Source organism: Leucoraja erinacea, chromosome 8, assembly GCF_028641065.1.
Source record: "Leucoraja erinacea ecotype New England chromosome 8, Leri_hhj_1, whole genome shotgun sequence".
NCBI lineage: Eukaryota > Metazoa > Chordata > Chondrichthyes > Rajiformes > Rajidae > Leucoraja > Leucoraja erinaceus.
This window is the reverse complement of record NC_073384.1, coordinates 63535393-63549151: the sequence shown is the minus strand read 5'-3', so window position 1 is coordinate 63549151 and position 13759 is coordinate 63535393. Positions and strand designations below refer to the sequence as shown.

Sequence of the window (13759 nt, the reverse complement as noted above, 5' to 3'; positions counted from 1 at the left end):
AAGGTAGAATGTCGTCTGTCCATTTCCCTCTACAGATGCTGCCTGACCCACTGAGTTCCTCCATTGCTGTTTTGTTAACATCCAACTTGAACAACTGTGCGGAGGCTCATGATTTCCAAGTGAAGATTGAAGTCTGAACCATTGTGAGGTTGATCACTACTCTTGGGACAACTGTACTGAGGACCGAAATGAGAAAAACATTTTTCACTCAGAGAGTGTTGAATCTCTGGAATTCTCTGTAGTTGAGGCCAGTTCATTGGCTATATTTAAGAGGGAGTTAGATGTGGCCCTTATGGCTTAAGGGATCAGGGGGTATGGAGAGAAGGCAGGTACAGGATACTGAGCTGGATGATCAGCCATGATCATATTGAATGGCGGTGCAGGCTCGAAGGGCCGAATGGCCTACTCCTGCACCTAGTTTCTATGTTTCTATGTACTTTGCCATTGGATTATTTGTGGAATTTTGTGACAGAATGCCAAGTATCACATATTTCTGGGCACTTAGGCTACAAAATCTACCTGTAGAACCAGTGCTCGATCAGAGTTGGTGAAAGTGCAGCATTGCCTTCAATGAGAAAAAATGTTATTGGGGAGAAGGCCAAATACCAACTCATTTTCTCATTTGAACATCAGATACATATATATAGACAGATGTTTTGGCATCTTTTACATCTTATAACCTTGAGGGAGGCTCTCCTGCCAGTCACAGTAATTCTGGGGGAAAGGCATGGGACAACTGTACTGAGGACCGAGATTGTCAAAAAGAACCTGAACTACTCCAGGCCTCGCCTTACATCTGGGACCCAGATTGAGTAGAAAACTGTAAACTGGGTCTTGTTCCAGTTCATAGTGGGTTTTAAGGACAGGCAATCAGAGCTTACCCAATTACGGAAAATTGTGCTAATATAATTCTTCAATAAACATGTCAGCAGATAAACACTGCAAGATAGGAATCACTATGGGATTATGGGAATCACTTTACTCTGAAAGTGACAAATTTTGCTCTGAAAGTGAAATGTTTTGGAATTTCTATAAACTGGAAAATGTATTTGGCTTCATACATTTAACAGTTATTGAAAGTCATTATTCCACTTAGAAAAAAAATACACTTTTACATTCCAAAATGAAATAAAGTAATACATGGTATTGGCAATTAAGGACAAAGTGATTTGTACTTACAAGGCATTTTGTAAAATAGTCTTTCTCCAGCACCATCATTGACTTGCAGATGTTTGTTATCAATGGACCAGTCAATATGTGTAATGAAACTAGATGACTTGCTGCATTCGCCAACTTTCTTGTATCGCTGTGAAACTGCATAGATATCAACCAGGCCATCATTTGAACCCACAGCCAGGTAAGATCCATCTGGAGAATATTTCATTTCATGAATTACCTCTTTTCGGTCTTTACATGGACCATGTACCCCCTCTGTCATATCTCGGCAAAAAATGTGAATAATGTAACCAAGTATTTGCCACTTGGAAAGCTGCAACAACCACATTTCACATGATGGATGGACTTTTTATTTACACCTAGATGGGGTACATCATTCTTAAACCTTCTATTAAAATATCTAGGTGACGGCTATTGAATATGTCGAGATCTCATGCTTACCAATTTACTTTTATCCAGTTAATCTTGAAAGCAGAAAACTTTCAAAAAAATCACCTTCAAATTACTTAAATTCCAAAATCGATATCTATGACATAATTCTCAAATTTGAACAGAATTTCTATTTTAAACTTCCTAGCAATGATGGTACTTTTGCAGTTTAGGACCCTTCCACCAGTCTTCACGCCGAATTATCAATCTTGTACTCAGTTTTTGAAAGACTATAGACAATGTTGTTGGAACATTTGAATATACTATTAGAACCAGGAAAAATTCTGATGAACGTTCATTGAGGATCTCAATATTCATTGTTTCTCTCTCTTCTCTCTCTCCTCTCTCTCTCTTCATGTGGTTTGCTTGTTGAGCATTCCAGGGATTTTAACTATTTGTTTCTGGGTCATTCTGTTTGCAAGTCATTGCGATACAGGAATTTGATTAAATACTTATTCTTTTCCTAAGATGAGCTCTGATTCACTCCATTATGCCTTCTGTTCAGAGGATTAAATACTGCTTGGAATCAGGAAGCAAGAAGGAGCAGTTCTGATTAAAAGTTTTGCCCACTGAGCAGCATTTAACTAAATATACGTGAATAGAGACTCATTAAATATATATCTAATATAGTTTTTACCTTGACTGCTAAATAGGATTTCAATTATGCTCAAGCTATATCTAGATTTGTATTTACCTGGACGCTGCCTGGATCACGTAGGTTGGATCAGCTCTTGTGAGAGTGTGGATAGACATTGGATTTGTTTTCCAGTTCTCTGGTATATGTCGAATGTTGAGGGGTGACTTAATAGAAGTACATAATATTATTAGAGGCTCAGACAGTCAGGCCGCTCTTTTCCCAAGAGACGGAAATGTACCAACACAAGCGGGGCATAACGGGTTAAGGGAAAAAGTTAATGCAGATGATTGTAGCGGCAATGTTTTTGTTTTAAAAACCCAGACATAGTTGGGGCATGGAACGAATTGCCATGGAAATTGATTTGTGTGTCAATTGGATGGTGGTGGCGGGCTATACAAATATATAATGGCATTGAAGAGGCCTTTAGACAGGCACATGGAAATGCAGGGAATAAAAGGATATGGATCATGTACAGGCAGATGAGATCAATTTAACGCATTATGTTCGGCACAAGCATTGTGGGCTGAAAGGCCGGTCCCTATACTATACTCTTCTATGTTGCTTCTATACAATTTAGGTTTGAATGAGGAAAACAATATGAGATTGAAATCTAATTCACTAATTATCACCCAACCAGTCAACTCCTAAAGTGATTGTAAAGATTCAAATATGCTCAGAATAATAGCAGGACACAACAGATCTGAAGTGGTAATTTTTCACCGTTACACAGATATAGTCGTTATCTAAAATGAGGGCTACCTGAAGGCATCAATAGACAGAATAACACTTACACTTGTTCAAAAAAAAATTTTGACAGGTGTTTTATTTAGATAGATATCATATGTACAGAGATCCATGATTAATGCGGCAAACAAATGTAAAAATTACACTGTGCGCTATCGCGTCCGCATGAGTCACAGTTTGTGTTTAGTTTGGAGATACACATGACAACAGAGCCCGGCTTCACTTTACAGGGCCTAACGTCCGGCCCACTGAGTCCAAGACCCGATCAGTGATCCCCCGCACACACTAACATTATCAGTAACACACACTAGGTACCTAGGGACAATTTAGCATTTTACCAAGTGAATTAGCCCTACAAACCTGTTTCTTTAGAGTGTGGGGGAAAACAAATAGAGCACCCCGAGAAATCTGTCGCTTGCGCCGTCACAGTGAGAACATACATACCATGTACAGACAGCACTCTTAATCAGTATTGAACCTGGGTCTCTGGTGCTGTAAGGCAGCAAGTGTATCGCTGCACCACCATGTCACACTAAAGTAGTCAAAAGAGCCCAATTCTGTGCTACATGATAGGACAGGATATGAAATGTCAAATACCAGGGAGCATTGACTTAAAAATGAAAGGGACAAAAGTTTAAAATGAAGGATAATTGTGCGGGCAAATTGTTTTTAGTTACAAATACAGGGAAGAGATAGGTAGCTAGAGTAGAATGCGGTGGCTTGCTAGGGAAAAAGCCCGGATAGGTGATCCCAACATCGGTCAGCCAAAGATAGCAGGCATTTAAGAGGATCATTAGAACAGAGCCATACAGCCAAGGCAGGGTCCTAAAAGTACCATTAGCATCATACTTGTCCTACCGGCCAAACATGCAGACCCTGCTCGGGGCCAACTGTGTCCATAAGCCCTGGCCAAAAACATACGGTGTCCCATTATACACTGGCCCACTCCTGCCTGTTTTTTGGCCCGCTATTGGCTCCAAACCTGTCCTAAATCCCATGTATCTTGTGTCTAACTGTTTCTTAAACATTGCCATAGTCGCTAGGTTCCAGGTCAAACTACTCCACTAGTCCCTCCTCGGCAATCTCGTTCCTAATACCCCCGCACCAATTCCATAACCATCGCCACCAGAATCTTATTCCTCTCATGATTTTATTTAAATATATACACCCCTTTATAAGATCACCCCTCATCCTCCACCAACTCAAGCCTTCCCAACCTCTCCCTATAACTGACCCTCGAGTCCTTGCAACATCCACGTAAATCTTTTCTGTACCCTTTCCAGCTTGACAACATTTTTCCTATAACACATATTGAGTATAGGAGCAGGGAGGTTCTACTGCAGTTGTACAGGGTCTTGGTGATACCACACCTGGAGTATTGCATACAGTTTTGGTCTCTTAATTGGAGGAAAATCCATTCTTGGCATAGATGGAATACAGAGAAGGTTCACCATGCTGATTCCTGGGATGTCAGGACTGTCTTATGAAGAAAGACCTGATAGACTTTGGTTTTACCTACTAACTCTAGAAATTTAGGAGAATTGAGAGGGAAAGTCTTATAGAAACATACAAAATTCTTAATAGGGGTTGGACAGGATGATGCAGGAAGTTTGCTCCCGAATGTTGGTGAAGTCTACCAGGACAAGGGCGGGTCCACAGCTTAAGAAGGATAGGGGGGAAATCCTTTAAAAAACCGAGATGCGGAGAAGAACCTTTTTTCATTTACAAAAAAAAGAGAGTGGTGAATCCTCATTGAACTCCTCCAGCCCCAGAGAGGGTAGTCGAGTCCGGGCAGTTCCATTTTCATTGGCTATATATTAGAAAAGAGAGAGTTAGATGTGGCCCTTGTGGCTAGGCTGGATCAGAAGGGGTATGGGGACGAAGGCAAGGTACGGGATAGCTGAGTTGTATGATCAAGCACCATGATTATATTGAATGGCAGTGACGGTGGCAGGCTCGAAGGGCCGAATGGCCTACTCCTGCACCTAATTTCTATGTTTCTAACACGGTGCCCATGTCTGAACATAATACTCTTAATGCAGCCTCACCAACGTCTTATAGAACTGCAACATGACCTCCCAACCTCCATACTCATTACTCTGACCGATGAAAGCCAACGTGCCAAAAGCCTTTTTGTCCACCCTAACTATCTGCGACTCCATCTTCAAGGAACCATGCATCTGCACTCCTAGATCCCTCTGCTCTACAACGCTCCCCAGAGTGTTGGAGGGATATAGACCTTGTGCAAACAAATGAAATTTGTTTAAATTTGCTTTATGATCGGCACAGATCTGATGGGCCAAGGGACCGATTCCTATGCTGTACTCTTTCATGGTCCAAGAATCCAATTTGTAATATTATAGCCACCTGAACACTTCATTGATTCCTTCATGGTAAACACAATTTTCTCCATTCCCTACCAATCAAACAGAGAATTTTTGCACCACTATTAACTTTAATCATAGTCCCTATATTTAAGTCATAATCACTGATATGCATTTCTAAAAGCTTTAGGACCTTCTCATGCAGAAACTACAGGTTACTCGCTGATCATTATCCTTTATTACTACACCAGGGCAAATTTGGATTAAACTAAATTAGGAACTGAAAATGTCTTAAATACTCAGAAGGTCAGGCTGGATCTATGGAAAGACAGACAGAGTAAACATTTTAGATCAATGATCCGTCATCAGAACTGCTTCGATGATAAATAACAATTTATTCGGTTACTTTTAATTATTCCCAATAATTCTGACATCACAAAATTACTTTATCCTTTATTTCCAATAGAAATAAAGACAGAATAACTGGAAACATTTGAGATACACAGGGCAAGGTCTTAAGGAGTTTGTAGAACTGTGATATGACATCAAGCACAAGGACAATGGCATAATCTGGAACAAACATTTTGATTCGTGCCTCATTTAATATTCCTGAAATACTGTGCCCATGGGTAAACAAATGGCTTAATGCTCAATTTCCAGAGGGTACACATGCAATTTAAAACCGTGTCTATGGGTGATTCGGTGCATCCTGGACATTCCAAGCTTGCCATAACGGGCAATCAGGATTTATATCTTTCTATATAGAAGAGAATAGTAGTGGACTCCTTTGTGAACCCCCTTATTGAAGGAAATGTAGCTGGCACCAGATATATTAGAGTCTGACCTTTATAAACATACTCCACTTATAAAGCAATGAAGAACAGCTTTTACCTGACTCGGAGTACAGTAAAGGAGCCATCCTTCATTCCTAAAGCAAGCTGCGATCCATCACTACTGAAAACAACAGAGCGCACAGCCTCTTCCATGTTACAACGTGCAATAAGAGCATGGTCAACAAGGCTCCATAAACTGTGAAAGTAAAAAGAACACCATTACTATGTTAATGCAATTGCCATACAAATATACAACACAGAATTAGGTCTTTAGGTCCACCAAGTCCATATCATCCATCAAACATTGATGTACTCAATCACTACAATAACCACATTCTACCTTGACATGAGTAAGAGATATAAATCAGTTGAATATCTGTCTTTGACCATAGGAACAATGTTTTCATAGTAAATTACTTGTACACTTAGAATTCAGAATCCATTTAGTTCTTAAGGAGAGTTCAGAGCCCTACTGCAGTTCAGCTTACCACCAAATTAATATTTGGGAGGAATATAACTGATTTCGGGAACTCCAAGCCGCAGGAGTTCAACCGCCACGATGCGGGAGCTTCGACCGCTCCGACGAGGGAGCTCGATCACCGGCTGCGGATGGTTCGACTCCCCCGACCGCGGAAGAAAAGGAAAGAAGATAAGACTTTATTGTCTTCCATCACAGTGAGGATCGTGGAGGAGCCGCTGTGTTGGATGTTTATGTCAATTTTTATGCAGTTGTGTGTCTTGTTGCTTTTTTTGTTATGACTATGGCAAAGCAAATTTCTCGTATGTTATGAAACATACTTGACTAATAAATTACGATTATGATTATGATATTCCCTTCACTCACCCACTCATGTTCAGAGTATAACAAAAATAACATGTTTTTACTTAGGTACAGATTGCTGATGATTTCCTTTAGATGAATATTTCACACCCATTTGCTGCACAAAGCTCACAGCAACTGCCTCGATTTCATCATGATCTGATCTCCATTCTAAGACACAGACAATGGTTCAGCTCACTGCCCCATTTTCTTCTCTTGACTGGTCAGTTACAACTAGCATAATCAAACTTAACCTACGTATTATTTTTTTCAATGTTATAGCTACCAAAATTGTTTTGAACACTGCTCTTCTCTAGAAAAATCAAAACTTTGTATTATTGCTTTGGAGTTTCTGGTTTTAGATTAGATTCCATACAAGCTTTAAATAGAGTATCCATGTGAAGACATTGATATTTTAAAAAAAATCTTAAATAGAGTACTAAACTTGCTTGGCATGTTTAATCCAGCCAGGTTACACTCTTCCATAAAGATTCTTGTGAAAACAGAGCGGGAAGAACAATGGAGGACCTGGCGTGGGGGAACCGCCATGGGAGAGGGGGAGGGAGAGGGAGAACAAAGTATCAGTTGCCCTCCTGGTACTGCTGGAGGTACCAGGAGGGCAACACAATCAGAAAGAAAAAACGGCTGTATTTGGCCAATTTAAGAAAGGATAGGTGCCCATCCACATTATAAACAATGTTGGAAGAAATGTTATAATGTTTGTCAGGATTGGTATTAACTTTAGAACGACAGCTCTAAAATTCAATTTGAATTACATACTCAACCCACTAATCGACAGCAATAACAATGACACAATCCATTCATTCTGAGCTGCCTCGCAGTTGCCAGCGTCCGCATCTCTGAACTCGCACGAGTTAACATAATTGAAGCACAGTGGTTGAGCTGGTAGAGATGCTGCTGCACAGCACCAGAGATTTGGTTTTAATTCTAACCTTGAGCGATGTCTGTGTGGAATTTGCATATTCCCACTATGACTGCGTGTCCTTCCTCTGGGTGCTTCAGTTCCACCCACATCCCAAAACATGTAGGTTAATTGCCTTTGTAAATTGTCTCTAGTGTGTTGGGAGTGGATGCAAACGTGTTGCTCAGTATTGCTAACCAACCTGTTGTGTTGTATTTCTAAATCTAAACTAGGCTCAGTGGCTATTCCCACTCAAACCTATACCAGTGATGGAAATGGGTTTTAGGAACTAGGGGTACGCTAAGGTCCATGAGGTTGGGGGGGGGGGGGGATTTTTTTTTTTTGTGTGGTCATACCCATGTAATGCATACCTTGTTTATTGTGTATTTGTAATACAGTTTATTGTGTATTTATATGTAGCAATGTTACAACGTTTTGAGATTTTAAAAATCAAGTCCACAATTTATCCCATCAGATAAAACATGAAAATAAGTTTAATTTGACACCTAATTCACTTTCATATATTCAGTATTAAAAAAGTTATGGCCATTTCCATACTCGGAAATCAGCATCTTGTTCCCTATTGCTTTTGCATTGACTTAACACAAAAGCTGTGATCGAGGACAGTCAAAACCCAATAACTTTCTTAAAAATTAAGAGAAGTAAATGAAATTTTCAGTTATTATAGATTGAAGCATTCTGAAACAAATATAAAACATCTTACTTGGATGATCTGAAATTAAAGCATATAATTAGTTAGTTACCTAATTTTAGCTAATTATAAAATTGACCGTTGTGACGGAAATAGTAATAAACACCCAGACTGCCTTGAAATATTTAAAAAATAGATATTCTCAAGATCAGAACTTTAATATTATTGTATTATATGCTGTAAGTTCATAACAGATAGGTAAATAAATTACAATTTCTAGCAATAGACCAAGTTTTTATGGAGAAGATCAGTTGCTAGCTGGTACATTGGCATATCATAATCAGTAGCATCACCGTACTCTTCAAATTGTAACCAATAAGCAACTCTGTACACCTTGTCTTTCCTCAACTTTTCAATTTTGGCATTGTTAACTACACGTTTTTGCTCTTCAAACCACGCATGACATGCCTTTCTGCCCACTACTTTCCCATTAACAATGTCCTGTAGATCATCGCATTTGGAGTAGTCCAAATTCGGATAATCTCTGCGGATGTTGTCCAAATCAGTCTCTTTTGCTGGGCATTTGGATTGACAATTTTGGATTTCTTCTTCGGAGATATCTGTTTAAAATGTAAAGGAAAAAAAACCACTGAGCATTAACAGAAATAAGTTATTATTTGCAGTTTTAGAAAAAGGTTGAAATGATAAAGTTAAACACAAAAACAAATAGTAAATACCCAACAAAAAATGCATATTCATCAGTTTCATCAAATCAATTAAATTCATCTAATCAATGAAATGCATCTAAATTTAATTACTAGATCTAAACATCTATCCATTTCTTAAGAAAAGGATAATTTTTTTTTATAGCCTAAGTATCCAAATATCAAACTAGTCCCATTCACACAAGAATTCACAAAATAACATGATTTTAAAATCTCACTGTCATGAACTTGTATGCCAGATGGAAGGGATTTAATGTTTAATTCCCATTAATTAATCTAGAAACATCCACTCTTAATATAATCAAAATTATTATTTTTTGCACAATACATGTGGCTAAAACTGTTGTGGATATTTAGTATAAAAATATTGACTATGTATAGACAATAACATAAAATATAGATGATTTAGATGCTCTTATGACATGATTGTCCAAAAAAAAAGGATTTAAATCATCTTGCCAGTGGGTGTTTCTGGAATGTGATCGATTGGAATGTCGCCATGAATTTAAACCCCATATCGGCAGGCAAAGACACTGCCGGTTCTTAGGGGACCTAAATAAAAATTTTGCGTCGTAAAATTTGATTAAAGCCACCCCAAGAAGCAATATTATATGTGAAATAAACGACTTACCTTTTGGTTTGTCCTGATATTACGATCCATCCGTTGTAGGCGTTGAGGGCGTTCAAAGTCACTTTTTACTTTAATCCAACTATTAAATTGTCCAGCGATTTATTTAATTAAAAAAACCGGGAATGAAAGTCCGATCGATTTTTCTTCATCGACTAGTAGCCCGAGGAAATCCCTCTCCGACAAGCGATACAAACCTGCGTTTTAATCCCACCCCCCTTCAAAGACGCCAAAGTCGCGCACAAGGCCAGTGGCAGAACTGCAGCGCCGCTGAAGGTAGGCTTTGTAACATCGCTATTATATGTCATAGCTACTTTCTTGCATCTCTCTCACTTTTTCTCTCTCTTTCTCCCTCTCTCTCTCTCTGTGTTGGCTCTAGCCATCGTCTGCTTCGGTGAGGGAAGCAAGTCAGTGATTGGTCACAACGCCCCTCGGAGACTGTGTTTGATTGGTTGCCGAGTGACCAGCGCATTATGTGATTGGACACAAAGCCCTTGGAGACAGCGGCTGATTGGACGGGAGGAGACCGATTTGTTGATTGACGGGAATTTTAAGGAAAGCTGGTCGGTGATTGGACGCAACCCCCTTAGAGACAGCGGTTGATTGGTCGCCAAATAATCGGGCACAAAAAATTGACAAATAGGAAAGCAAAAAAAATCGAAATTCCGATTCAAATCTGATATAAGGTACATAGGGTGGGTATCAATTAATTCTAGACAACAGTTATAAAAAAATCTAACCCCATTAATTCACTCAAGGTGTATTATGATGTGTTCTACAGTATGAAGTGTACAGCAAAACTTGCACTTCCAGAGTGGTCTATTGTGTTGTTTCTTCAGTGGACCACGGATTTATTTTATGAGCAAAACATAAAGTGCTGGAGAACTCAGCCAGTCAGGCTGGATCTATGGAGGGTTCAAAGAAGGGTCTCGACCCAAAACGTCACCTATTCCTTCTCTCCAGAGATGCTGCCTGACCCGCTGAGTTACTCCAGCATTTTGTGTCTATCTATGGAGGGAATGGCTAGGTGACGTTTAGGGTCAGATCCCTTCTTCGGGCATTTAAGGGGTTGGGAAAGATCGAAAATTTCACGTATTTAAATATGTTGTTACTAGTAGTGTGGGAGAAAATTCCATGAGCCATAATTGCCACATACATACCCAAACGTAAAAATGTAGAAAGTTACAGTGTGTAAAAAAAATAGATATTACGAGCTTTGTAGTCTCCTTGTACCAATCAAATGCCAAATTCAAAATTGTGTATTTGAAAATGGGCAAAGCAAAAAGTAGCATGTTCTCTAGAAAAGCTTATTCTAAAATAATTGATCGGAAGGGTGTGATTTTCAGTCAGGACGTCTGTATCATTCAGTCAGTGAGCTCGTGGTCCGGAGCCCTTCTCTATTACCCCTCTACATAAATACAAAGTGTCAATGCCTCTTCAAGTTCTACTAATCCACCCGTAGCTTCAGTTGCAGATACAGCTGAAGGGATTTGGCGCTCGGGCAACATTATGAGTTTAAATTAATTTTTTAAATCCGATACGTTTAAATCATTCAAAAGCTACAACCACGTGATAAATAACACTAAATAAAACAGAAGCAAATAAAGGCAAACAGAAGAACTAACCTTGAAGGAGAGAGAGAAAACAACACGCATAAACTTATTTTTTAAAATTCATATAACATCCCTAAATGACTGGTACAAATTACTAAATAACGTGGGTGGACAAAAATGCTGGAGAAACTCAGCGGGTGAGATGCTGCCTCACCCGCTGATTTTCTCCAGCATTTTTGGCCACCTTTGATTGTTCCAGCATTTGCAGTTCCTTCTTAAAATAATGTGGGTGAATGACTGTACGTGCACACCAGGAAGAAGCCCGTGGTCACGGTCTGGAGCCCTTAATGACTAAGTTTTAAGAAATTCTCCCGTTAATTTTATTCAATGGAACACGGCATCATTAACACTGGGACAAAACAGAATTATATTGACTGAGGAATGCAGATCGATGTATTGATGACACATTGTATAACTACGTGTTAACTACTGGCTGTTAACAAGTGCTAACAGTGGCAGTTAACAAATTGTTTTCGTCTCAGTTGAATCATGTGATAAACGAGTCTAATCTTTCTGCAGTACACATTAAACCCGAGCTGGAAACTGAAAAGTAGGGGAACCCCGTCCCCCTGCGTACCCCCCCATTTCCTGTTCCACCCACATCCCAAAAACATGTCGGTTAATTGCCCTTTGTAAATTGTCTCTAGTGTGTTGGGAGTGGATGCAAACGTGTGTCTCAGTATTGCTAACCAACCTGTTGTGTTGTATTTCAAAAGGGCCTGTCCCACTTAGGCAACGTAAGCTGCGAATTTAGAAGAGTTTGCCCTGGACTCAAACTCGCAGCATGGTCGACACGAGGTCCTAGGAGGTCGTATGAGGTGGCTGAAACTCTCCTTCATGTTCGAGGGAGGTTCCCGCCTACTCGCGGCCTCAGCTAGGTTGCGGAAAAATTTTCAGCATATTGAAAAATTTTCCGCAAGTAAAATTTGGTCGGCATGGGTCTTTTTCACTCGTAGTGCACTGGAGTGGGGTCGCTATTTATATGCAGTCGAGGGCAGCCGTAGGCCATCTCCATCGCTGACCAGCCATTTTGATTGGCTCATTAGAGTTTCACGACCTAGGAAGACCTTCTCTCCCCTTCTCCTCCCCTTTTGTTTCCCCTTCTCTCCCCCCCCCTCTCTAAAGGACTTATGGTACTCTGTGACAGCCATTTACCTTCCTCTTCATCGCGCAAACAGCGCTCCTCCGCTGTCTTAGCCCTCACCTTCGCTGTGTGTGTGTGTGTGTGCGCGCGTGCGTGTGTGTATTCTCCTTCCCTCTCTCTCCCTCCCTTCTCTCTCTCTCTCCCCCCCTCTCTCCAAATTAATAATATTAATATATCAAGTGGGGTGGTTAGTGTGTGTGTGCGGGTGGTAGTTAGTGTGTGTGTGCGGGCGGTAGTTAGTGTATGTGGGGGTGGTTGTTAGTGTGTGTGTGTATATAACGCCGCAGGCTCCCCCCCCCCCCCCCCCCCCGCAACTACACGTTGAGGGGACGGGACCTAACGGGTCCCACTTGATCTAGTTACACATAGAATTATGAAAATATTCCAATTCTATTTATTCCACACATTCAGTACATCAGCTGTGCTGTGTGAAAATGTTTTCATGAACAACTGAAGAGCTAAGGGAAGAGGTAGCTCCAAGAATTGCTATCCTGAATAATTTCAGACCCAGCATGTGAGTGCAAGGCTAATCCATTTGCAACTGTGCTCTGCAGAAGCAGAAGATGCATCATCAAAGCCAAATTTATGCCAATTCAATGCACTCAACATGATAACATGAAATCACCACAATCATTCAAAATAAACAACTGCTTGATGCCCAGTTAATCCAGAGTACTGTGTTACTATAAGAAAGATACTTGTTTGAGTCTATGATTAATCTTTGAGCAATGATTGTTATGGTCTGAAATAAGATCATGGATAAAGAATTGGATGAAATGAAATAAGAAACAACTTGCAGTAGAGTGGAATTCCCTGTTAAAACATGATACCGGGTGATCACGATGCTAAATAATGCAAGTTGGATTAATGAACAGTGCTTGAATCCCATTAATTATGCAAGCTGAGATCAAAAAACGAGTTTTCCCAATTGATGAACCACGACAGAATCGAAAGGAGGATCAACTTTCTAAAATGAGATACAACTTAAGTCTTATAAAGCATTTACAAGAACTGATTTTGACCTTTGTTATACTCAAATGTAAAATGGCCCTTGACAAAACAATTCTATCATGAAATGATAAAAGGGCATAAAACCAAACTTGAAATGCATT

General features: G+C 39.9%; 1 protein-coding gene across 2 annotated transcripts in view; it reads right to left on the bottom strand.

The window, feature by feature from the left end:
• LOC129699773 (echinoderm microtubule-associated protein-like 6) overlaps window positions 1–13759 on the bottom strand; it is a 197234-nt gene that overhangs the window by 127730 nt on the left and 55745 nt on the right. For both annotated transcript variants that reach the window (XM_055639846.1, XM_055639845.1), the window contains exons 8-10: window positions 6202–6339; window positions 4204–4205; window positions 1180–1440 (exon numbers count right to left, since the gene is read on the bottom strand). In XM_055639846.1, coding sequence (XP_055495821.1) covers window positions 1180–1440; window positions 4204–4205; window positions 6202–6339 — 401 coding nt within the window. The remainder of the gene's footprint in view (window positions 1–1179; window positions 1441–4203; window positions 4206–6201; window positions 6340–13759) is intronic.